The sequence below is a fragment of the Artemia franciscana genome, chromosome 16 (assembly GCF_032884065.1).
Source record: "Artemia franciscana chromosome 16, ASM3288406v1, whole genome shotgun sequence".
Classification (NCBI taxonomy): Eukaryota; Metazoa; Arthropoda; class Branchiopoda; order Anostraca; family Artemiidae; genus Artemia; species Artemia franciscana.
The window spans coordinates 6078047-6105917 of NC_088878.1; the positions used below are offsets into that span (position 1 = coordinate 6078047).

General features: G+C 34.2%; 1 protein-coding gene and 1 long non-coding RNA gene across 3 annotated transcripts; one reads left to right on the forward strand and one right to left on the reverse strand.

The window, feature by feature from the left end:
- Positions 1 to 1806: 1806 nt before the first annotated feature.
- LOC136036968 (uncharacterized) lies at positions 1807 to 11970 on the reverse strand. 2 transcript variants are annotated; one of them, XR_010619836.1, is made up of 2 exons: positions 11920 to 11970; positions 1807 to 2099 (listed from the first exon to the last, which is right to left on the reverse strand). It is a non-coding gene; the product is annotated as an uncharacterized LOC136036968 (long non-coding RNA). The 2 variants fall into 2 exon arrangements; XR_010619837.1 differs by lacking the exon at positions 11920 to 11970 and adding an exon at positions 11768 to 11911.
- Positions 11971 to 12141: 171 nt separating this feature from the next.
- Positions 12142 to 14321, forward strand: LOC136036967 (transcription factor Sox-3-like). Its single transcript, XM_065719363.1, has one exon. It carries the CDS (start codon positions 12335 to 12337, stop codon positions 13604 to 13606), a length of 1272 nt encoding a protein of 423 aa, XP_065575435.1. The 5' UTR covers positions 12142 to 12334; the 3' UTR covers positions 13607 to 14321.
- The last annotated feature ends 13550 nt before the right edge of the window (positions 14322 to 27871 follow it).

Here is a 27871-nt window from a genome sequence, read left to right on the forward strand (position 1 = left end):
AGTATTGTAGCGGATGGGGGGAAGAAGATTGAAGCCTCAAAAGTACGTTTTAGGCTCAGGTCATGTCGATAGCTATTTAGAACCAGTGATTAATCTATTATATCCCACTGAAAGGGAAATTTTAGGGTTAACAGTGCAATATGGGTGCTTTGGGGGGTAGTTCTTTTATTGCAAAAGCGTAGATTTTAATGAAAAATGATTGTTTCCAAAATTGATCCATTAAAAGCTGCACTTTATCCTGAAAAGGGGGGACAAACGCCCTAATATCAAGGATAGTTCTATTTTGCTGTGGAAATCAAACTCTCTTTACAAAAAAAAAGTAATAACAGTACAATTGCTAATTACTTCAAATCCCAAGAAACCATGGGAAAATTAAACATTTAACAAAATTTCGGGGGGGGGGGGGGTCCGAAGGCCCGCCCCCCTGCGTACGTGCCAGAACTGGACCAACATAATGTATTGAAACAGAAAATAAATTTTGCCTAAATGAAAATTAAAAAAAAAATACCTTAAAAGCCACGAAATATTCAAACTAAATGTATTAGTTCGGCAGTTTCATTATAATTTTGCACTACTCAAAAACCAGGGTAATTGGATTGGAAAAAGAATTATTGGTATTTTTTCATTATCCAGTACAAACTCGAGAGCTGAAGATGGGTTAATCGTAATGAAATATACCAAAATACGATGAAAATAAGATACTTTAGCAAAAAAAAATGGAAACTACAAAAAAAACTATGGTATGGGGGCCGCACAGAACGCATTATATTATATACCTAACTGAACGAAAATACCAATTGAATATCTATTAAAATATAGCTACAATGTAGTTTTTCAATGAGCCGAAGCTAATTTCCCCCGTATACAGAGAGCAATAAACCGTGGTATTGTTTTATTTTGTAGATCCAAATTCTCGAATGTGTACTGGATAATACAGAGAGTCGTCCTGGCCGAATGGGTTGATGCGCTGGATTCGGGATCCTTTGTCTGAGAGTGCGAGGGTTCGAATCCTAGTGTACCTAATTATTTAGTTTGGGACGGGGGTCAGTGGCGTGACTCTGTAGGCTCAGCCAGGGTCGACCCAGCTCTAGATGGATACCTGGAGAAATCCAGGGAAGGTAAATAGGAAGGGTGTGCGAAAACACAGGATGGTTGGCCCCCAACCCCCCATTGCACTTCCTGGCTGAAGGGTGAAGAAATGGAGATCAGCACCGCCAGGAGGATTGTAAAGTCTAATGCCGTATTCTTTTTCTTCTTTACTGGATAATACACAAGTGCCGAAATACATTTAAAGTATTATGAAACAGTAGCGTAAAGAGCTAGGGGCTGAGGAAGGGGTGGTCTCACTTATTAATTGAATTATTTGTGTTTGTTTTAAGTTTGAATGTCATTCTTTACCTTCATTTGAACAAAAGCTGTTCTTTTTATTTAATTTTCTAGGAAATTTTAAACATTTTGGTATTCTATCCAAAAACTTTATGAAAAAGTAGAAAAGGTAGGAGAGTAGAGGAAAGTTGAGAAAAAAGTAGAAAAAAACTATATTAAACAAGGTAACACACGCTTACCATTTTTTTTTGAATAAGTAGGCTACTAAACAAAAAGAAAATGTAAACAGCTAATGCTTTGATATTTGATTTTTATGTTGGCTCTCATAACAAGAGGCTATTGGAACTCCGCTCCACCTGTAATGAAACTTGCTCATCTCCGCCACATACAGTTAAAAATTATAGGCTATTATATACATGAATTTCGGCACAAGTCTGGTCAATTTTCATCTGAATAAATATCTACTTTGTAAAACTGCTATTAAGTTTTATTATACCATTTCATTTCAATCTAAGAAGAAATCACAAAAGGATAATAAAAGATAAAAGGTAGTTTAAGCAAATGGGTGGGCTCAAGGAGTTTCCAACTCTCTCCGGCCTGGTACACGTCTTGACACTGGCGCTTGTTCCACTACAAGCATTATGTTTTGTGCCGGGCTTGTCTTACTTCCACCATGCAATACTCCTTCACGCTATACGTGGCACACTTCTACTTCGCGTGCTACACTCCATCTGGTGTATATGATTTTTGAAAATGAAAACACCTCAGATGGGCTGCAAATGAAAAAAAAAGAAGCAGAAACGGCAAAAGAAAAGAAAAGAAGGAGAAAACCATAATGAAAACAATCTTTCCCCACCCTTTCTCAAGAAATCTATGAAGTGACACTGGGCAAAGATAGATAAAAAGATAAATGAAAAGAAAAACTGCAGATTGATAGAATATGGAGAAATTTTTAGATTGGAATTAGAAATATAAATAAGAAAGACTAATATAATAGAAAATAAGGAAGACACCAAAACCACAGCTTGGGAGGATTTTAATTGAAAAACAGCAGAATTGGTAGAATAAAGAGCATTTCTTAGATTGGAATTAGAATTATTTGTTAATAAGCAAAACGAACTATCATAATAGAAAATAAGCAACACACCAAAAGCACAGCTTGCAGGATATTGAATGCTAAATCAAAAAGCGATATGTCGTTCAACATGTATTTGAGAAAAAAAATGAATAAAACACTACATTTTGTTTACTACACTACACTACATTACTTACTATATTTTATACTATATTATATTTTACTATATTACTATATTTTACTACACTACATTACCGAAGATTGTCCTTTTTGGCCAACCGTCTGGGGCTACACGGAAAGCAGGTCGTCCTTGTCTGGGTTGGGAGGATGTCATAAATAAGGATTTAAAGGAAATGGGAACTTCCTGGGAGGGTGTAAAGAGGGAGGCTTTAAATAGATTAGGTTGGAGGAGGAGCGTGCGTAGCTGTGTTGGCCTCAGGCGGCTTGGTGCTGCAGTGAGTTATTAGTAGTAGTAGTAGTAGTAGTAGTTTCATTGATTAATTATACAATGCTAATTGTTAATTGATTCTTTCCCCACCCTTTCTCAATAAATCTATGAATTGACACTGGGCAAAGATAGATAAAAAGATAAACGAAAAGAAAAACTGCAGACTGATAGAATATAGACACATTTTTACATTGGAATTAGAAATATAAATAAGAAAAACTAATATAATAGAAAATAAGGAAGACACCAAAACCACAGCTTGGGAGGATTTTAATTGAAAAACAGCAAAATTGATAGAATAAAGAGCATTTCTTAGATTGGAGTTAGAATTATTTGTTAATAAGCAAAACGAGCTATAATAATAGAAAATAAGCAACACACCAAAAGCACAGCTTGCAGGATATTGTACGCTAAATCAAAAAGCGATATGTTGTTCAATATGTATTTGAGAAAAATAACTGAGTAAAACGCTACATTTTGATTGTTATTATCTCATTGATTAATTATGCAATTCTAATTGTTAAGCGATTAATCAACATTGTTATTATTACAGTTGACTGATATAATAGTTGTATGTACAGAGAACAGTTTTTCCTGACCATCAAGAGATAATAAACCCAATGCTGGTATCAATAGCACCAAATTTCAACATGCTCTACACTTGGAAAATGGTGATATACCACAGTTTGGACGAACTTAAGCCTCATTTGTTTCCTTAATAACCAAATAGGATACAAGAATGCGAATTGACCGACCGTTTGAGCTTATTTCTTTTATTAGGTTTAATGTCATTAAAGTATTAAATATCGCTGTAACATGTTTCACGTAACAGCTTTTGGGTGTGTTTTTGCCGTAAAAAATTGGATTTTCTAAGTGGGAAGAATTTGCATGGATAAATTTTTTTGGGGGGGAATGGATTTTCCATAGAGAGGGAACCAGATTTCCCGGCATTATTTAAAACAATCGGAAACTAAATAAAAAAAAACTCTTTAAATTGAAAGTTAAGAGCAACATCAAAACTTAAAACGAACAGAAACTATTATGTAAATGGAGAGGGGGGGGTACTCCCTCTTCAATACCTTGCTCTTTATGCTAAACTTTGACTTTTTGTTCCAATTCTTTAAGAATGTCTGCTGAAACACAAGGACCATTGACTTAGAATAATAAGCTTTTCTAAAAGTTCCATAAAAAAAAACAGGATTTTGAGTACTATTTCTAAAGAAGGAAATTGTACTTTTTGTTTTCACGGATGCGTATTTGCAGTAAAACTTATAAAGAATTTTCTTGAGAATACATGAATAATAAGCTTAAGCGCGTTCGGTATCTGAATTAGATGTTGCTGCTGTGGTTAGTAGTGGTTGTACATATACTAATTTAGTTGTTAGTGAAGGATTTCTTTTTACTTTTTTCAATACGAATAGAACTTTATTAGTTGCTAAATACGTTAATTTTTTTTTCCACTGGCAACCATTTAAATGTTTAGCTTTGAACTTCAAAAATTTGAAAAATTCACAATTTGAAAACAAAGAATAGTTTTATCACTGATTTGGAGTTTAAATTTTATTAAAGTGAACTGCTTAATTACTTGCAAAGCATTATCATACTAATGCATTTACAATAGCTTTTCTTTAGTTATGAAAAAGAATGACAGCTCAGATTATCAGGCAATGGGACTTACAATTTGGAAAGCATTTAGGTGATTGGCTAGACTTATTTTTTCTTTTGTAAAGTTTCAGTAGAAACTAGTGTGATCACAGACCTTTTTTTATAACTTCAGATGGCAAAACAAATTTACCACAAATTTAGTAAATAAATAACAAATGTGTGTGTAAATAGTCGAAGTTTTCTCTGTGATAGTCAAACAGATCTAGGAATAATAGTTGATTAAAATCCCTAAACTCGTAAAAATTAATTTGTAAATTTCATGTAATTCAATGAAATTAGTAAATTTACAAAAAAAAACATTTATGAATTCAGTAAAAACTTTAAGGTTAAATTTAGTAAATTAGGTTAATAATAGAATGTTTTTTAAAATTGGTAACAATTTAATTAATCAATAGATATTTCATTAGTCTATTTCCATCAAAGCTTCATTGCTTCAACAATCGTTAAAAAAAAATCCCTAAATCACTAAGAAATTTCCAACAAAAAACGTTATATTATTAACTAAACTATTTCGTAAATAACATAATTTTATGCATAGTTTGCTGAAATTGTTAAATTGCAGTATCTTCGTATTTTTGAAAACTAATAGCAGCCCACAAATCTATTAAAATTGTTGAAAAATCAAAAAATGACGGTAAATACATTAAAACTGGAGCAGTAACTGTTTTTTTTTCGTAAGAATTGCTGCAGGAATCTTTGCCCACCCTTCTTCAATGGAAGTAGTAACACTGGAAAAATATAGATGAAAACTGGAAAATACTTTTTTCACGCCCCCTTTCCTCAAAAAAGACGAAAGACAAAATTCTACTTGTATTCTAACTATAACTAAATAACTCCAATTCTAACAACAATTAACTTCAATTTTAACTACAATATGGTTAAAAATAAAAATTCTAAGTGTATTTCTGAATACAAAATTCAAAAATTTTTATAAAAACATTTGCAGCAAAAGTCTTTACCCACCCTTCTTAGTGAATTTATGCAGTTACACTGGGCAAAGATATAGTAAAGGTCAAAACTAGAAAATATGCTTCCATCCCGCCCTAGAAAAAACGAAAAACTTCATTCGATGAAATACAAATTTAGAATATTATGTTACAGGAGCAGCAGCAAATTCTTTTTCCACCTTTCTTCAATGGATCTATGCAGTGACACTGGCCAAAAACAATAGAAAAGATGCCCCCCCCCCCAAAAAAAAAGAAAACCCTCACTTGATGAAATATAAGAGTCAGAAAATAATACTACAAGGTATTTTTTTTAATAAGTGCCCCGTTTCTAAACCTGATTATTCTTCTGGATCTAAAGGAATGTTTTACATTGCTTGCATTTGAATTAAAACGTGTTTCTGTTCTATAATTTTGTGTTTTTAACTTGCATTATATTTCTTTCACTGGTTCACCAGGGTTATTATTTTTAGAGGTAAGTTCAAGCAATTGCCCTTTCTTAAATCAAAATACCCTTTTCGGTGTTTCATTACCGATAAATGAAAAATCGAAAATTCACACCCCCTATATTAAAGAAAACAGTCATTTTCTTGGGTTGTGTTTTCATTCTTTAAATATAAAAAAAATCATCCCCCCTACCCTTTAGTGAATCAGTATATATATATTGCTACTATTTACAGTTATCGCATCCTGCCACAAGCCTAAATTGTTATTTATCGTTATTATCATTTAGCTTTTATTGTTATCATTTAGATCAGTAAATTGACTGTTATATAAATCTTTATTACTTATCTTTTTGCCAAGGCTATACCCCTGCTTGGAATTTGACCGCACATCATTATGGTAAGTGCCTGCCGTCGGTTCGGTAACAGAAGCCTAATCAATAAATTCTGTTTTGAGGCCTAACATGTTTGTTTGGGCCTTACTTCACTTACGTGAAGGCTTAGAAATTCTTTTGCAATTTTAATTTACTGAATATAAATTGACTGAAATTTTAAATCAATACTGGCTCATGTTCTTCAGTGGAGTCACGGTTATTCGCGGAAAGCAGGAGAGGGGTATATTTTTCGAAAGCTAAGGGAGACAATTTTGCCATTTCAGATTATTTATGAAAATATCAAAAACATTTTTTCAATGATTATGCCAAAGAGGTGTTTTTAAAAATATAGAGAGGGACAAAAAGCTTCAGGATGTGAAGCAAAACACCCCTCTGCCCCCACCCCAATTGATGTCATTGATCTTCACTTGTTACAGAAAAATTCCAGTACAGCTTCTGCGTCCCTATTCCCCTCACGACTGTCTTATCCGTTTTTTTCATTGATTTTGTGTGTGTATTTGTTTTTCTCTTTGTTTTTTTTTTATTTATTCTTACTCAAGCATATTTACTTTATGTATCGTGTGGATGAAAAAAAAATAAGTAAAAATAAACATTTCCTGTGTTATAAAGCGGATTTTGTTGTCATTTAACTTAGAAACCAAAGAAAAAGAAACCAAAATGTTGACAATTTTTCCACGTAGCAGTTTTTTGCTGCAATTTCAAATAGTATATTTGAAAGTACCCTATGCAATATAGATTGCAAAGTACCCTTCGCTACTTTGCAATATCTGTTTTACCTTAATTAACACGTTAGCAGTTTCCTGACAATAATATTATCCTTCGAGGGAAATTTCCTTATCCTGCTTATTAGTTTTCACTAGGACTAACGGCCAAGGAAATAAAAAATGAACCTGATGCAATTTGAATAACTGGATTATTGAGCGTTCTAAAAGGAGCGTTCGCATGGTCTGCTCGTGTTTTCCCCGGAATGGGCTTTGGACTAAAAGAAAATTATACTTTCAGTTTGAGAATTTAGAATAAAAATGGTAGGGTTTGTCCAGTTTAGGTTTACATCCATTGCTCGAAGCTGGGAATGTTTACGCATGACTAACTTTGTTTTATTGGTTCAAATTGTCGGGGACTGGGGGATAAAAATTCAAAAGATAGTCAAAATAGGTGGATGACATGAAATTTAAGATTCTGCATAAAAAATCGTACAGATCACAAGAAATGCTAGGGTGACAGGCTAGTGGTTTCTTTGTTGAATGCATCATGTGTCTTTGAAACGCGTACAGAAATACAATACAGCATTATATAGTTTAATAGTATAATTTGGGACATATATTTGCACATTAGGGGGGGGGGGTAAGGTTAGGTTATTTTGTTAGAGTGGTTTGCTTTGTATATTTCTGGTAGTTCTAAAGTATTCTAGTAGATCTGAAATTGTACTAGTTTGTTTCTAAAACAACTTTAAAAAGTTCGAATGACTTCTAGCAGTAGAGTAGTTCTAAAAGCTTTGTATTCATTATTAAAATTACATTGTGTTCGTTAACATTTGCTAGCATTTGTTCAAAGGGCTTTTAACTAAGGACCCCCTTAGAGGCCCAGCAAATACAAATTCGGATGGATGTGTATGTCAAGGGTGAAACACAAAATATAATTGTCTTTAATAGATGACCATGGGCCCAAACTTGGACACTGAGTTGTTAACGTTGGTCTAAATGATAAGTTTTATAAGTATGTTTTAATAAGTGCACACGAGAGGTATCCGAACCCTTTAAAATTAGTCCCAAGGCTCCAGGCAGAGGCGCCATTTGGGGGGATCAGGGGTGGGCAAATGCCCACCCCAGATTTTCCAGGGGGGCCCAAGCTTCCACCACAAAGGGCCCTTTGCCGGCCATAATAATCCATTATGTCCAACATAATCCATTCTGTCCAATTGATTTGAAATTACTGCACGCCTATTAACCAAAGAGCGTAATTACTTGACGACCCTTGGGGTAATTACGCTATTTGCTATTAATCATTGTAAACTTTGAAAGTAGGTTAGATACATAATAAAGTTCTCGAGTTCTGTCAAATGCCCATTTCCTAGATGATTACGCGACACGAAATGATTCAGGGGGGGGGGCAAGATGGAGTTCATGCCCACCCCAAGATTTGGTCCAAATGGCACCTCTGGCTCCAGGAACTGTTTAGCTTAAAAAAAAACTTTCAGAGAATTTTTTCCCTTTGCTTCAAGAGAGTCCTTTGATATGGGTCAACAGAGGTGTGGGGGTGTTCCTCCTAAAAAGAAATTTCAAAAGGTTACAAGTATTTTTTTAGAAATAAAATTAATTTTTTTATTGGTTCCGTTGAAAAAAACAATATAATCACCCCCTCCTTAGATTTCAGAAATGTATTTTGTCTCCTCTTCCCGTAAATATTCGTGAATTGACCCCACTACCTATGATATCCCTTTCTCAAATATTGTTTGCGTGAACCTAAAACTCAGTACACATAACTAGAGGAGCTTTGAAGTCTAGTAATGGAATTTCCGCCATTTCTGGTTTGGTGTTATTATATCCCATAAATCTAACTCGGTACCAGGGATAGATCAAGGGGGAGGCTGAGGAAACCCTCCCAAGATTCGTCTGGCGACTTCATTACGTCTTTTTTCATAAATTAACTTTTCAATTTTGTCAATTATTGGTGCCCTTGTCATATTGCCCCCCGAGATTTTGCTATAGATCCTCCGGTGCACGGAACCTTCAAAAAAGGACTATAAACTGAAAAAATAGGTTTTAGAGGCAAATTTTATCCAAATTTTCCAAAGTATAGGATCTAACAGACCTGTTCATATAGAAAATGGAAAATTTTCTAGGAAAACCCGGCATTTTGTTAATTTGACTCTTGTATTCATTTCAAAGAAACTTCTATGAAAGAAGACATTTTTTCTTGGACAAAAAGTTTGATTCTTTCATTTTAAATTATTATTTCAAATTTCGCATGGATTGTTCTGGGATGAGGTATCTTCTTCAATCCCCCTTTTATATTTTTAGGCTAAAAAGCCTATGCGTATCTTCATAAATTACTGGAGAGGGAAAATACACTTTCAATCATATAATTGTTTTTAGGCTTATATTCAGGGGGTAACTCCAGCATTTTTATGGGGGGGGGGGCAATAGGGATGTCCATCTGGAGAGTCAAGGGTTATGGGCAATATAATAATTTGTCTCCAAATTATTCGGGGCAACCGCCTCACTTATCCCCGAAACCACGTCACTACTTACATTAACAAGACATAAATTATCTCCTGTGGTTTCCAATATTCCTAGTTTACCTTTCAAAAACATACTCCATTTACAGTACTGTAATTTCGTAAAAATCAGGGGGGAGTAAAGTTGGAGTCAAATTGTTCAAATCAAGTGAAAATGACAATGAAAACTGAAAGATTGGCCAGATAGTACCATAGGGGCGAAGATATACTAAAGTGAAACTGACCTGTCTCTGTACATGCCTGAATTATGCAGGTTTATATTATTTTTGATAAGTTTTTTGAAGAAACTAAATTTTAGCTAGGGAACAAACTAGGATCTGGGAGTGTAAACTGGGGTGCAGGAGAAGGCTGTTCGCCTGCACCATAGAAAACTACTCTCCTTTTCATTTAGCTGATTAACAGATTTGGTTGAACATGACTTGAAAATATTTATCTCCCTTGGAGATTCTAAGTGCTTTGTTTGTATGTTTCATTAAAGGATATTAATCAATTAAAGAAAAAAATTGTGAATAAAAACTGAAAAAAATCCTACAGTGTCAGTCCTGGCATATGGAGCGTCGGAATGGTATTTCAGTTCCTAGGTCTTTTTTACACGACAAGTAGCAAACCTATCTCCCAGCCTTACAGCGTCGGTGATCAATCCCTGGGCCACGTATTATAAGGTAGAACGTTAATCCACTGTATTACAACAGGGCAATTTTATGCATAGCCAATTAATATTCCTTGACAGCCTGCAACCCCCGTCCCCCCTTGCCTAGTTGATTACCAACTTAAGGTTTAGAAATATGTTCTAGCCTAGAAAATAGACCTGAACAAGAGTTCCTGCTTCGTTATAATATAGAATTACTTTTTGTTATATATTTAAGATTTTGATCTTTTGTAACTTCTTGATTTTTTTCTTTAAAAACGAGATTTGTTTTTAGATTGAGAATCATTTCTTTTGGCAAAAACTCTGAACTTTTTCTAATGCGATATTTTTTGGTAATATATATATATATATATATATATATATATATATATATATATATATATATATATATATATATATATATATATATATATATATATATATATATATGTGTATCGTGTAGATTCTAGTCTGTCATTATTCTGAGTTTTTCTTTCATGGATACGAATTTCTGTTTCGTTCTTCTTGTTTTTTGGTGTTTTCATTGAAAAAGCAGCTCACTGGCCTCCTTAAATTTGAAAAAACATCTTGTCTCCTCCCCCGTAAATATTCACAAATTGACCTCACTGTCTAAGACATACCCTCCCGAATTTTGGTTGTGTGAACCTAAACCTACAACTGTACTTCTTCCAGTCTTAAGAACAGGGCACACTTAGTATTTCCAACCTAAAAACAGCTGTTTTTATTCAATACGGGCATATTTACGTCAAAATTCTAACTGAAATTATTTACATGTGCTTTTTGATAGTTTGGTGTAATAAAAGTTTCTATTTCCAGCGTTCCGAGCTTACAAATATAAAATTTTTAACAAAAATCAACAACAAAAACACAACGTTTTCTCTGAAGAATAGTTCGTACGTGCCTACTCGTCATGTCTGTCCAACCCTTGTATTGTGCTAAACATCATTCTTAATTTAGGTAGCGCTATTGCGCTGCCTATGATTTAGATTGACTCTATTTTTTCTTTTAGTGGAGAATATCTTGTTGCTACAATAGACACATACTAACAATATATGCGTTATTTCTTTGTGTTTCACTTGCCGAAAGTCCCGTTTCTTAGTTATATTTTACCAAATTTGGAATTCTTGATTTCTTAGGGTTTTTAAATTCTGTAACTAAATAAAGTATAAATATGTACTGAAAAACGAAAGAGTATATTCAGAATGGGAACTAAAATGAATTTCCAAAAACAAAACCAGGGGTGCCACTTAGGAGGGCGATGGGCGTTTAGGAAAATACACCTCTTCTAGAATACTCAAAAATAATTTTTTATCTTTATCGTGAAAAAATAGAAACAAATCTTTCCCTTCCATATTTTTATCAGTTGGTGCATTGAATTCAGGCCCCCCCCCCAACAAAAATAATGCCTCCCTGTTCCGTCTCCCAGTAAAAGATAACAACCAAGAGAGTCAATTCAGCAATACCCTATTTGCCTTTTGTGCTATCTCGTTTTTATCTCAAGATCATAGCAGCAAATGGCTTATTATATTTTTATAGTATGATTTAAAAGCTGACAATGGTTGACGAATTATAGTAGAATCTTACCGTGATTTGGAATAAATACAATCAGTCAAACCCAAGTCAACCCAAGGTCTGAAGTAACCTTTTCACCTTCTGTAGAAAGCATACACCCCACAATTTTATCTTATCTATCAGTAAATAAACAGTTACACATTTGATAGATTACGAAAAAATACCTGTTTCCACTTTGAAAGCTTGAAGCGTTCTGAGTAAGGCTCCGCCTTATCGCTCAAAGGCACCAAAGCTAGTAGGCGTTACCGCTTCAATTAATAAGATGAGAAAATCGAGGATTGGTTAAAACCAGTGCGTACTATTTTTCTATTGGTCAAACTTTCTGATCTGCTTTTGTCCTTTCAATCAATAAGAACGCCCCAATAGAATCTCTGAATAGCATGCTTTCAATTGAAAGGAGCAGACGTAAGTTGTGCTAGAACAGTGAAGGTATTCTATTCAGCTTTTAGTTTTTGGTTGAATAGCCTATAACCTGTTCAGGTATTTTAGGCTCTTTGCCCAGTGATAAACTTCTATTTAAAAAATAACAATAGATATATTTTCTTCATGCGTGATAATTAGTGAACAATATAAAGAACAATGGAGGATATTAAATGTGAAAATGGATTTAATAGAGCACATACCAACGGTGTTGCGAATCACGAACAAGAAATCTCTGGAATGATGGGATCTGCGCAAAATTTATCCACAACCCCATCATCGACTGGATACTTACCACCCTCATCTCAACATTATTTTAGTGCATATTCTTCCCATTTTGGGTTGAACTACCCAGCATACTTTCAACAAAGTGCAGTCTATCCTCAGCAGCCTCAGCATCACCTTCAGCCCCCTCAACATTATGGTAATGAACTTTCACAACAAGTGTTACATCATCATGAACAAGAGAGGGCTATGAGCTCGACCCCTGTTAGTGATTCCTCTCCCGAACCTCCTCTTGGAAGTCCGCAAGCTTGTCAGCAGTCTAGCAACAACAATCAGGCTAATAGTAATAAAAACAAAGCACAGATTGATTCAAGAGTAAAAAGACCTATGAACGCATTTATGGTATGGTCCCGTGGTCAAAGAAGAAAAATGGCACAAGAAAACCCTAAAATGCACAACTCCGAGATTTCTAAGCGTCTTGGTGCTGAGTGGAAACTCCTAAATGAAACTGAAAAGCGACCTTTTATCGATGAAGCTAAACGTCTTAGGGCCGTACACATGAAAGAACACCCTGACTACAAGTACAGACCAAGAAGGAAAACAAAGACATTATTAAAGAAAGACCGCTACCCCCTCGGTGCTGGGCTTATGTCCCAAGACCCAGTAAAGTGTCAGTCTCAATCAATATCTAGGGACTTGTATAGTATGCCTAACGGATATTTAATGAACGGGTACAATTACGACCCTAGTGCTTATCAACAACATATGAGTTACAACCAACATGTAGCTGCTAATGGTTCGCTTTACAGCCGATACGACATGGGTAGTGTACACTCCCCTAATATGACTCCTGTTGGCGCCCCATCTCCTAATCAATATACTACAACTAATTATCCTGTTTATTCGACAGCTGGATCCCCATACTCCCTACAAACAGCACTCGGAGCACCATCCGTCGGCAGCACTGGCAGTTCTCATAGTCCTGTGAGCGTGAAGTCTGAAACCCCTACACCGACTGGCTTAGGGCCAAATAGTGGCGTTGCAGGCTTAAACGCAGTTAAGAGAGAGTATCAACCCCCTACTACTGACCTTAGACATATGATCTCTATGTATTTGCCTCCTGGGGGAGATCCTAACGGAATTCATAATGCTATCTCTCATGGACATTATGCTGTGACAGAGCAGCCGATGCCAAACGCGATGTAGAAAGAAATCTGTTCCTAAAAAATCCCGCATTTAATAAAATATTTAATTCTTTCTGTGATCAGGGAAGGCAAACTTTATTCACTGCATGTGAAACGTTTTCTAAGAATATTACCTGACCTTGAACGACTACGTTTTAATCAAATGTGTGTTTCTTTTGAAATTTATATGCTCCGGAATAGAACGAATTTAACATGTCCTGCCTTATGATTAAGAATTTCCAACGATTTGAGGAAGAATTGGCTTAGTGTAAGTACAAACTCTGTACAGACATAATATGACTTGTGGTCTTTGTGACTATAATTGACCAAGCTAACCTAAAATCATCGAACTATTTGTGACAATTCTTGAAACTTTGAATAGCTATAAGTCAATGATGACATATTTTGGCTGAACTATAGGAATGGTTTGTTAAGGAAAATTGGCTGCTATTTCTCATAAATCAAATTGTTTATTTAAGTGGATGAATTGTTAATCGGATTTTTAAAGTGCCAAAAGCAATTGAATGTAAGTAATTCCTTTTCTTACCAGTGTTTTAAGAATTAAGCGAAGATTTTCGAAGCCGAAGAAATAGTGAGTCGTTCAGCGTTGCGTTTTTAAAAATATGTATATCTGTATGAAATTATGTATTTTCTATGATGTTAAGTCTGGTTAAGTATCTCACGGAGAACAAACATTGTTAAATGCGTAAAATGTAATAAAATATGTCAAATCATTATTCTTTGGGTATTATATTTTGAATTTTCGAATAGTTAGGGAGGTTATTTAAATGGAAGATAATTGCTGAAACGAAAGGTATCGTTCTGCGTGAAGGCTGGTTGTGGTCAACCAAAAGGTGTTACGTTACACAGAATATATTTTGGAGGAGAAAGGAACAACTGAAAAAGTGTTTCAGGTTTTTGAAAAATACTAATAACCAAACAGTAATCTTTTTAGAGGCATCTTAAATCTGGAAAAAAAAGATGGTAAATATTGGTACTGCCGGAACAATTTTTTGAATCATGAAATTATTGTTAATAGATGCATTTTGACTTTTTGAACATTTCTCTCTTGTAAAACTACCGCAAACACATTGTTATGGAATTATTCCGGCCCAAATATTCTTGTATTTATACATATAGAATAGCAATCATTTCCGTTGATCAGAAATTTGAAATCGCTAACGTTTCAAGACCAAAAATTGCTCTGTGGCTTTTAGAGACAATTTGCGCAGATCTTGGATGTACTTAGAGAAGATTATTTATGAAAGAGTCGGCCTAAAATAATTCGCCTTTGGAACGTACTTAACCTAACCTGTATCTAATATCTAGATCAACGAAAAGGAAATGATTGCAATTCTATATGTATAAATACAAGAATATTTGGGCCGGAATAACTCCATAACGGTGAGTTTGCGGTAGTTATGCAAGAGAGAAAAGATGTTCAAAAAGTCAAAATGCATCTATTAACAACAGTTTCATGACCCCAAAAAATTGTTCCGGTAATACCAGCATTGACCAAAAAGATTATATTTTTCTATAATATTGGTACATTCCAATAATTTATAACAAATTACATAATAATTATTTGTGCAATCATTATCTATACTTTAATTTCTGTTCATTTCGGGTTCAATTCGTTCATAGTAAGTTTGAACGATTTCGTGAGTATATTTCTGATTACCTTTGGTTGTAAAATGATTCTTCACTTTGTTTTTTTTTTAAGCTTCTGTTTGAAAAAAAGACGTTTTTATTTTAGTTAATTAAACTAAATATATAATATGTTTATTATGACACGGGGTGAAAGAAAAGTAAATTAAAAAAAAAAAACAGATGTAGCCACTACTTATTTTTGTACTGAAACAGAATTAAAGACGCATAACTAGGGTTTAAAAGGTTTATATTGACTCTTGGCATAGAGATCGATTTCATGTCATTCACTGAAAACTCTATTATTAGCTTCTTGAATTCTCTTTTCTCTCAATCTCCACTTGGAAATTAGTTTTAATTATAAAAATTTTCATGTATGACCCTATTAATTACCAAAGTAGCTAATCTATTACTGAAACTTATTAATGAAACTGAAACTTACTCTATTACTGAAGCTTGTGAAAATTACTATATAATCTATTAATGTACGAACCTATTTTCTACGTGCGCATGAATTATGAGCTTAGTCAATTGCATTTAGAATAATTAATTTGGGAAAATGTTTTCCAGAAAATAAGTTTATTGTAGAAAAGTAAAGAGCGACACTAAGCCTAAAACGAGCAATTATAAATGTATATAACAATTTGAAATAAAACAAAAATAATTTACTATCGATGACTTTTCATTTTGACTTTATTTAACATAATAAACAAAATATAAATCGTAACAAATATAAATCATTACGCCAGGAAAAAAAATTTGTTAGCGCGTAGCGATTACTCATATAAACATTCCTAAAAACATCATAAATAAATAAAGTAGTTTGAAAAAAATTCGATTTTCCAAACACAACTCAAGTTACCCCCAATCCTTCAACCGATCACACGCCCCAGCCCTACAACCCAAACACATCCCTCCTCCAGAAATAAACTAAAAAAAAACTGATTCCCTAAGAAATACTCTATTTTTAAACTTCGAGAGGTGACAATGAGCAAATAACAAAAAAAATAAAAAACATAAATGGATAATCACATCAAAGGTAAAGAATACCGCTATAAACTAGTATATTAATCCAAAAACGATAGGAATTAAAAAAAAATGAATTAAATCACCAAAAACAGGAGTAGAGCTATATAAAAAAGTGTATAATATAGTATATAAGACAACGGAATAATAAAAATTTCTACAAAGACTTCGTAAAGGTAGACCGGCAATTTAATATATTGTACTTGGTTCAGTTTTATATACTGATAACTATAAAATTTCTATAACTAACTTGTATTTGCTGCCTTATTATCAAACTTCTTTATCTAATGTATTACAGTCAGTAGTACTAACAGTAACATATTAGCTCCAAGAAACTTTAGCTGTTTTGATTCTCAAATCATATTATTATAAAAGGAAAGGCTTAAATATATTTAGTTTTCAGTAAAGCGGAAGTGAGGCTCTGGTCTTTATGGGTCTATGTGGCACTAGGCTTACTCTTCTTTGTGATAATTTAATTTCGTTATAGTTTTAACTTAATTATTTAGTCTAAGGCCGCGCTAAAGAGCTGCCTTTGATATTAAAAATATATATGCTCTTCTAGTTATCATTATTTGAGTTTTGGTATATATCTTAATTTGGAAAAAATGCCTTTATGGGCCTTCACGTAAAGTTTTCGTGCTTCTGAATAAGTATAATTGTGTTTAACACGTTTCTAGAATGAAAAATAAGCTTTAATCAGACGTGAATCCTTTCAAGGCTTTATATGTGGCAGCCCCGTTCCTTCCAAAGAGCTTTTGAAGGTGGGTGAGGTCCACTTCACCTGAAGCCGATGAACGATTAAATTTGACTCGGACGATTGTTCTGACGCTAAAATAAAATAAACAGACTAAAAAATGTGTCATCTCAACAGCTCAAATTCATTGTGGTCTTAAACTTAAATTCTGATGGAAATAACTTGCCGCTCAATTACTAATATGTCCATATCTGCATATTTAGGGAAAAATACATTGGTATGTTTCTTAAAATTTTGATTTCTGTGAAATTCGCTAAATTTTTGGTTTTTGAGAACACTTTTCTTAAAAGTCTGATAATCTTGTTGCTGCGGTTGGGTCAAATTTTGAAAACATTACATTCTTAGGCCAACATTTTTAGAGGATTAACTAAAAAAATATTTTTTTTCAACTTAAGGTAAGGAGCAACATAAAAGCTTAAAACGAACAAAAATCATTATTTATATGAGAGGGGCTGTCCTCTCCTCAATATCTTCCTCTTTATGCTAAAGTTTTTTAGAACATTTATAAAAGCTTATTATTTTAATTAAACGGCCCATGTGTTTCAGGAGTCTTTACTGAGGAGAAGGCCCCCCCTTATATAAGTGATAATTTCTATTTGTTTTACGTTTTGATGTTGCTCTTTACTTTCAGTTTAAACAAAATTGTTTTTTATATGTAACTTCTGATCGTTTTAAATAATGCCGGGAAATCCAGCTACCCCTCCATGGAAAATCTCTCCATAGAAAGTTATTCCCACCTAAAGTACCCCCCCCCCAACAGCAGGAAAATTCCTCTCAGACAATTTCGTTCTAGCTGAACCCCCCCCCCCCTAAAATTTCTTGCGGACGGTTCCAGGCGGAAATGTTTCTTAGCACAATTTTATTTGAAACAGACTTTCATTTGAGTATTGTTTATAAAATCATGCTGGAAATCCCCTCCTCTGTAGAAAAGGATTCCCGCAAATAACTCGCCTCCCAGTAGAAAGCTGCTCCCTCAGAAAATTCCCTTTGGAGGATTTATCCCTTGGAAAACTCCCCTATGAGGAATTTCTCCTGTGAAAATTCCCCTCCTACGGAAAGATACTGTAGAAAACTCCAACCCGCTAAAAATTTCCCCCGGACAATTCGCCTTAACATCTCCACAAATAAAATTGAGCGGCAAAAAAAATTAAGACTAACAAAAATAAATTCGTAGTGGAAATCTGGCAAATTCAGGAACTCTCACCAAGTGTAAGATTTGCCCTGGAATTTCCCCCCCCCCTCAAACTTCCCTCCCCATGGAAAATTCTCCCTGTGAAAAATTCTCAAACCATAAAACTTACCACCCCGCACCCGAAAAATGTATGCATACCTCCCAATAACAAATTCTACAGGCTACGTAAAAAATAGGCGAAATTTATAACTTAAGAACCTTTCTTCGGGGAGTGCGGGGGGTCAATTATCTCCAAAGGCATAACTATTCGGCTCTTCAGCTAAGCTGAACAAAATGGATATTTCAAGATTTTGATCGGATGACTTAGAGGGGAAAAGGGGGTGGCAGAGGGGCTAATTGCCCTCTAATCTTCTTGGTCACTTAAAAAGGGTACTATAACTTTTAGTTTCCGTTCAAATTGGCAATTTCCTGGTATTCTAGGACTATTGGTTCGATGCGATTACCTACGGAAGAACAACAACGAATAAATACGCATCCGTGATCTTTCTTTTGGCAAAAAATACAAAATTCCACATTTGTGTAGATGGGAGCTTGTAGCTTCTGTAATAGCCTTATCAGATAGGCTAAATCTGATAATGTGATTTACATTAGGATCCTTTGACTTTAGGGGGTGTTTCGCCCTTTTTCAAAAATCATGCAAATTTTCTCAGGCGCCTAGCTTTTGATGTAACAATAAACTTAATGAATCTTATATATTTGCAATCATAATAACAAGACAATTCTTTTGATATATTTTTTTTATATCAAAGTACTGTTTTTTAGAGTTTCGGTTACTATTCAGCTGTGTCGCTCCTTATTTACAGTTAATTACGACGAACTGTTTGATAGTGAGCAACAATGTATTCTGTTTAACTTGTATTCTGGTATATCAAACAGTCCGTGGTAACAAACTGTAGTAAGGAGCGACCCGGCTCAATAGTAAACGAAACTCTAAAAAACGGAACTTCGAAGCTAAAAGATATATCAAAAGAATCGGATTTTTATGCTGATTTTAAATATATAAGTTTCATCAAATTTAGTCTTTGTCATCAAAAGTTACGAGCCTGGGGAAATTTGCCTTATTTTGGAAAAAAAAAAATTTTGCTTATTTATTTTGCTAAAAGTCGTAGGATCTTAACGGAAATCACACCATCGCATTCAGCGTATGAGAGAACCCTATAAAAAAATTCCAAGGTCCAATCTACAAAATCTATAAAAATGTGGAATTTCGTATTTTTTGCCAGAAGACAGATCACGGGTGCGTGTTTTTTTTTTTTTTTTTTTTTTTTTTTTTTTTTTTTTTTTTTTTTTTTTTTTTTTTTTTTCAGGGGTCATCGTATCGACCAAGTGGTCCTAGAATGTTGCAAGGGGGCTCATTATAACGGAAATGAAAAGGTCTAGTGCCCTTTTTAAGTGACCAAAAACATTTGAGGGCACCTAGGCCCCCTCCCACGCTTATATTTTTCCCAAAGTCAACGGATCAAAATTTTGAGATAGCCATTTTGTTCCACATAGTCGAAAACCACAATAACTATGTCTTTGGGGATGACTTACTCCCCCACAGTCCCTGGGGGAGCGGCTGCAAATTACAAACTTTGACCAATGTTTACATACAGTAATGGTTATTGGGAAGTGTACCGACGTTTTCAGGGGGATTTTTTGGTTTTGGTGTGGGTTTGAGGGGAGGGGGCTATGTGGGGGGATCTTTCCTTGGAGGAATATTTAATGGGGGAAGAGAAGTTCAATGACAAGGGCACAGGATTTTCTAGCATTACTATTAAAAAAAAAAATACAATGAAAATATAAACATGAAAAAGTTTTTTCAATTGAAAGTAAGGAGTAGCGTTAAAACTCAAAACGAACAGAGATTATTACGCATATGAGGGGTTCTAAAAATACTTTAGCATAAAGAGCGAGGTATTTAGGAGGAGATAAATACTTCGCTCTTTATGCTAAAGTATTTTTAGTAATTTCAACTATTTATTCTACGGCCTTTCTGATTCAGGGGTCATTCTTAAAGAATTGCGACAAAACTTAGATTTAGTGTGAAGAGCAAGGTATTAATGAGGGGAAAAACCCCCTCATATATATAATCAAAAATATAAGAATATAAAAGTTTGTTACGTAAGTTAATTCTAAAGTTAGGGCCTACGTATATTTTTTACTAATAAAAACGTTCGTTAAAAATTAAAAATTGTAGTTGCCTTTTTAAGTAACCGAAAAATTGGAGAGCAACTAGGCCTCCTTCCCCACCCCTTATTTCTCAAAATTGTCCGATCAAAACTAAGAGAAAGCCATTTAGCCAAAAAAAAAGAATTATTATGCAAATTTCATTTTAATAATATATGTACGGAGAGCCAAAATCAACGAATTAATTCAAAACGTTCAGAAATTAAATAAAAAAAACTGTTTTTTTTTAGCTGAAAGTAAGGAGCGACATTGAAACTTAAAACGAACAGAAATTACTCTGTATATGAAATGGGTTGTCCCCTCCGCAATCCCTCGCTCTTTACGCTAAAGTTTGACCCTTTGCCACAATTCTACTTTTTAAAACAATTAAAAACTTTTGCGTAAAGAGCGAGGGATTGCAGAGGGGACAACCCATTTCATATACGGAGTAATTTCTGTTCGTTTTAAGTTTCAATGTTGCTCCTTACTTTCAGCTAAAAAAATTAGTTTATTTTATTTAATTTGCCAAAAAACCAATTTAAATTATCGTAAGGTCTTAGCCATTGTTCATAGAAATAAAATAGAAAGTAGAGATATGAACTTTTTTCGTTCAGTTTCTACTGTATGCGCTCTTCGTTTGACTAATAATAAACATTGCTAATTAATATTTTAGTAACAAAAGAAGCATTCCTGGAGAAGGCACGTTGAGCATAAGACATAAGCAAACTTATTCTGTAGGAACATCTTTTAGCAGTGGTTTTTAGCGAAACGGAAAATTGTTCACATATCCTCAGGGCCATATCAATGATTTTTGTTTTTTTTTGGGGGGGGCAACCTTAAATGTGTCTTAAGTATTTTTATTATGTTTTTACGAGTCGGAATTTTTTTTTTTGGGGGGGGGCCTCCTAGCCCCTTGCCTTCCATATGGTAAAATTTCTTGTTATCAACTTTTTGTGTTGCCTGTGGTCAGATTGTAAATTTACACCTTAAATTGTCTTTCTTTTTTCTTTTTTTAATAACTGTTTCTCTAATAGAAATTTATGATAACTTAATGTAATCAAAGAAGTATCTTCGTTAAACAGTTCTTAATTTCGATGTGTAAGACAGTTCGTAGTAACGAATGGCAAGTAAAGTGTAATCCATGCTAATGATAGTGAAAAAAAAAATGAAAGTTTAATGGCTGATTGTGCATCAGAAGAATCTGCATTTCATTTTGCTTCCAGATATGTAAAAGTCGTCAAGTTTCAAATTACCAATCAAAAGCTATAGAACTGAAAAATCCCCTAATTTTCTAAAAAGGGAGGAAACAGCTTAAAAAACTGATTGATTTAAAAATTTAAAAATGTACTCAAGGTCACCTTTCATTCTGACGACTAATTTTGGACTAATCCTGCAGTGTGGGTGCTGAAAATTGACAGCTAATAACCTCAGAGGTAGAAATATAACATAATACACTGCGTTCATGAACTCACTTATACAGAGGGTTTCGGTGCAAGGAACGGGTATCCTTTATAAAAGATTTTCTACAAAACTTTCCTTCAAATATAAAAATTATGAGCCTAAAGATAGTTTTTGAGGTTTCAGAACCCCTTCCCTATCCACTCGGGAAAAATTTTAAGAGTTGTAAGTTTGTCAAGATAATTATCATCATCAAATCATCATCGTATGAAAAATTATATATCAATATGGACTACGAAGGCTAAGGAGAGAAGTGTGGTGGCAGTTTTTATGAAGTTTAAGAGACTTTTGAATCGACGAGCTTGAAGGTTTCAACCTGTAAGTAAAGAGCAAACCTTGTCAATAGAAACGGACCCTTAGAAACGGCATTTTGGCTACAATGGAATCTAATTTTTACTTTAATTCTAAATATGAAAAATCAATTCAATAAATTTACTCGTCAGAGTAAGTAGCACAAAATTTGTCTGTAAGATTTTTGAAAAAGAAGTTAAATTCCCCAAAGAAGGGATGCGATTTCAATGAAAGTAGCTCAAACAAGTGATAATTATCATTTATGTTAAGAGGGTTATTCCCTCCACGACTCATTGTTCTGTGTGCTAAATTTTTACTACTGAATTATTGAAAACATCTTAGAGTGCACCAATTTTTTTTTTTTTTTTTTTTTACTGGTTCTCTTTCAATATATTTGGGCTGAAAATTTTACTGTTTGTAGTAAATGTAAACGAATTGATGCTTTACTGAAAACATTTAGAGTGCAACAAATATTATTCTTTGTGTTTTTTCACCTTTAACAGAATTTACACTGAAAAACTGCATTGTTTAAGATGAATTTGAATAAATTGGCCTTTCCATTTAAAAAGCTTGTGTTAAAAGCGGAAAACGCTCTTTATTTCATTGTTTTCGTTTTTAAACATTTGTTTTCAAGTACTGTGGAAGAAAAATAAAAACTATTGTGTAAAGAGCTGAGGGAGGGGAAGGTCCTCTTATGCACAGGATTTCTTCAAATTTTAAGCTGTAGCATTAGTCGTCGTCTTTATTTGCAAACAAATTTGACTCTCTTAAATTTATGTTTTTTAAGCATTATAGTCAGGATTAATCATAAATAGCAGGGGAAGGAGGAGGGGGTGCACAATCTGCCTAATCCTTCTTCTCTTAATATCGTAATTTATTTTCTGTAAAACGTAGCTTCGAGAAGAATGGCTCGGGTGTGATTGTTTTTCAAAATATAATAAAATTTAAGAGGGAGGCTGACATCCACCATAAAGTAAAAGGTAAAGGTTACGGCATTAGACTTTACAGTCCCTACCGGCGGTGCTGATCTCCGTTTCTTGGCCCTTCAGCCAGGAAGTGCAATGGGGGGGGGGGGGGGGTTGGCGGCCAGCCATCCTGTGCTTTCGCACACCCTTCCTGTTTACCTTCCCCAGATTTCTCCAGGTACCCATTTAGAGCTGGGTTGACTCTGGCTAAGCTTACAGAGTCACGCCAATGACCCCCGTCCCAAACTGAAGAATTGGGTACACTGGGTACATCCACCATAAAACCAATGCTCTATATGCTTAAGGTCTAATTATTAGCACAAACCTCATATTTTTAATCCATCAAGATTACCCGTTTCTATAATATGAGGGAATCTATTATCCTCTCAGCACTAATGTTTTACGCTTCTTCTTGATCCATTATCCAAGATGAAGCGTGTTCCCGCCCCTTTTTAGAGATGTGTTCCCCCCTTAATTTTTTATAAGCGTGTTATTTCCCAGTGATAATCTTTAACCCGAGTTGAATTTATGTAAACGGAAATATCAAGAATAGCAAATTCTTTCTTTATATATTTTATTATAAAATTTTTGTTTTTAGAGTTTCAGTTACTGACGGCACGGGTCATCTTTTGCTTACAATTCGAAAACACGAGCTGCTTGACATCGAATTTATACGCTGTGAACATTTTTTGCTTGTAGAAAATTATTTTTACTTTTCATTTTTACCAAGTTGAAGCACTTACATCCTCATTAAATTCAGGCCATCAAAATATAGCAGCACATGTTTAAGGCAGTTCAGGGGCTCCTTCATTTTGTAGGGGGATGGAGACCTAGCCCCAAAAACGGCATTTTCAGCTACAAACTTCAAAAATTTTCCTGAGAGGTCCCTCAAGTCAATACAAAGAGACAATTTACCCCCAAAACTTCCTTCTCCTCTCATATATTTGAAGTATATTGGGGGGAGAAGGCTACCTTTATGGTAAAGTTTAAAATTTGTATTTCGATGGTTCAAGGGTTCTCTAATGCAAGAACGATGTAATAAAAAGTCTACAAATACCTAATCTACTCGATTAAAAGAACACTTGCAATTCCATTTAGCTTTATTGTTGCATTTCCAGGTTTTTAAGGATTCTGCCGGGAAAAAGAAATACGGTTATCTTGCTGATGAATTCTCATTCTAAACAAGCTACATTTACAAAATCGTTTTCTCTGCATACTGTCAATTGAAATAACTTCTCCGCATACTGTCGGCTCAAATAAACTTTTGACGCATCTTAACAGTTCCGACAGAACAGATTTTTACTTTGTTTATTCTTACTGCTGTAGTGAATGGCTGTTTGTAGTTGCAGTAGTGGATAATAAACTAAAAAGGAAAAGAAGGCATATATAATTTTCTTAAATTCATTCTTAAGCCCAAGTATAAATAATCAGTTTGTAAAAACGTTAAAGAATGTTAAACGATAAAACGTTATCCAGATTTGCAGTAATTATATTTTATCGCATAGAGCGCATAGTTAAGGGACTGGCCGCCTTCTCCCTTTATATTTGTAATGGTTTTATGTACGTTTGAATTTTTAGAAATGAAAAGAGACTTGTTTTGTTTTAACTGATATTTAACTTAAATTTATTACTTAGCTTGAAACCAAATAGAAGCCCACATGAAAGTTTTACTAGTACACTGTATATAAAAAAAGGAAAAAAAAAACATCAATCAAAATATTGTTTTCAGCAAAATGGGAATCAAATGAAAAATGACTCTCAGCAAATAATCTAGATTGTTACTATAATCTAGGTTCTGAAATTTATGGTATGGACTAGCTTGTTGCTAGCCTATTTGATTTGGCCACTGATAAAAGGATAACTTTCCATTACAAGCAGCATAGCCTTTGGTGGGATCATTTAAACCACTTAAAATAGATAAGATCGGGGGGATTCATATAAAAATGAATCACAAGTTTTATTTGATAATTTGAGTAAAAATACTCATAAATCGGAAAATTTTACGATACAGAGGGGGGCGGGATTCAGGCCACATGACCCCTCTTCCTGTTTACGTGAAAGATTGAGTGTGACTAGAACTAAGCGTTGGTAATAGTGTCGGTTTAAGGGCTTAAGTGATAGACTGTATAATCTGTGATACTGAGGTTTATAAAAAAAAGGTATATTACATGTTGGAAGTATTTAAGTAATAAAGCTTCCGGACGAAGTGACAACATGACTATTCTGAAAAAAAAATATACGGTTTGATTCTGTTTGAGATCTGCATCTTACGAAGCTAGCAATCTCCGAGCCAGATTATAGTAACATCAGTGGGTAAAAATACCAGCATTTATGAATCATCTGTAAAATTCGTTGATTCGAACGTCATGTTACATAATTTAAAAACTGAAATGGTGAGAATTTGATTTCAAAAGCCTATACCAACGTTATAAATTGCTTTGAAGTATTTTCTGCCGACACTTTGTCTTATCTTCGTCAAATTTGGCAGAAAATGGAAAAATGGTTGTTCCGTGATTCCTCTTTGGTTATTTTAAATCTGCCATGATTTTTTGGAGAAAAGGGGATAAAAAAAATAAATTTATTTGGTAATTCTAGTAATAAATACCCAAAATTAGGGGAAATCTGGATGCGGTGAGGGGATCCTAATTTAGAATTTAGTTTGACTTAAGAATCTTTAATTTTTGGTTAACATTTATTTTGTTAAGGTAATCTGCCTTATATTTTCATTCTAATTGGTAAGTCATACAAAACATTGCATAATTCCCCAGATTACGCAAAGGTTTATTGTATCTGTTGTTGTTCGTAAACTTATTTTTATCCCCCTTTTGTCAGGCTAGCGTGCTTCGGGCACTAGAGGGCATGCCCAATTTTTGGTTGGGGAGACAAAGGTAATTTATCTAGATTAGTCTTATTGAATATCACACAGGGTGGTAAGAGAAAGGCTGGACGTCCCATATCAGGCTACGGTAAAACTTTAAAAATAATTTTAAACTTCTGAGGATTTCTCTGGAGTAGAGGTGGGGTGGGAGGGATGGGGCAGGGTCTCTCTGGACGGGATGGAAGAGAAGGGCTCACTAATGCGTTGATTTCAGATGACTTAATAATGCAACAAGTTTGTGTTAGTTGTATAAAGTCCCTGTTTCAAATAACCATACTCAGTATTAATAATGCATTCATTATCGTGATTGACCCAAGAGACCCTCTGGCAAGTTGTTATAAGTTGAAACCAAGATATATACCCTTCGACCCGTTTATATGGACTGATGCTTTATCTTCCTTGACCAACTATCGTTGCAAAAATTCTCAATATGTGGTTGCATAGCTTTTATAACTAATTTAGATAATCAAGGGTATTAAACAAAAATGAATCATCTCACTATTTGCCTTAAAGTTTAAATTATCACCTAATATATTTTATTATTGTTAATAATGGTGACGAAATAGGAGAATTAATCCACTGTTGGTGCTTGTTTTGTCTTAGAACATCGTCAGTAGAACATCGCTGCTAACTTAATGATTAATGATTGAGGTAATAATTCCAGATGCTCTTTCAGACATCTTCAAACATTCTCACAGTTAGAATTACTACCGAAATTTGTTATTATTTGTTATATATTAATGAAAAGAACAAGTCTTTTTAACTGAAAGTAAGGAGCGATACTAAAGCTTAAACGAACAGAAATTACTCCGTATATGAAAAGGGCTTTTCCCCCTCAATACCCCACTCCACGCTTTAAACGTATACCCACTTTACGCTAAAGTTTTGACTCTTTCTCTTGACTCTACTTTTTAAAGCAGTAAAAAACTTTAGCGTAAAGAGCGGGGCGTTGAGGAGGATTATGGGAATTTTTCTGCTTTCTCCTGTATTTTATAGAAGTTTTGAAGAAGCCTGTTTTTAGAGCTGTGAGAAACATTTTTTCAACACCAAAAGAAATTCTTGCATTTGGGTCTACAAGCAAAAATTAGCAAAACACTGACTATTTTGCACAAAATTTTGACCTAACATACCTATTACAAACGCAAAAATACTTGCTTGAAAATCCATATACATTCCAAATATAGGTTAAAATAGGATCACCCAGCCTTTTCCCCCGTCCGAATCGCTCTAAATTTAGTAAATCAATCTCACAGCCTCTTTAGAATAAACCGAACACAAGCACCATTGGTAGCCTACAAGAGTGGAAACTGGCACTTGGGCTGACAAATAATTACCAATGCCATCTGAGTATGGCCTTTCTGGCCTTTTTTCTTTTTTTTTCTTTTTTTTTTAGTAACAAATATTGAGCTCACATAGCTATTACAATCGCAAAAATACTTGTTGAAAATCTATATACATTCCAAATACAGGTTAAAAAAGAATCACACCACCCAACCTTTCCCCCTGTCCGAATCACTATAAATTAAGTAAAATAATCTCACAACCTCTTTAGAATAAACCAAACACAAACAAGTTTGGTAACTTACAAAAGTGGAATCTAGCGCTTGGACTGACAAAGAATTACCAATGCCATCTAGTGTATGGTCTTTCTGGCCGTTTATTTTTTTTTAAGCAAAAACACTTACTATTTTGCAGAAAATGTTGAGCTGACATACATATTGCAATCGCAAAAATACTTACTTGAGAATCTATATACATTCCGAATATAGGCTAAAATAGGATCATTCAACTTGTTTCCCCCATCCGAATCGCTGTAAATTTAGTAAAACAGTCTCACAACCTCTGTAGAATAAACAAAACACAAAAAGCTTTGGTTCATTACAAGAGTGGAAACTGGAGCTTGGGCTGACAAAGTATTACTAATGTCA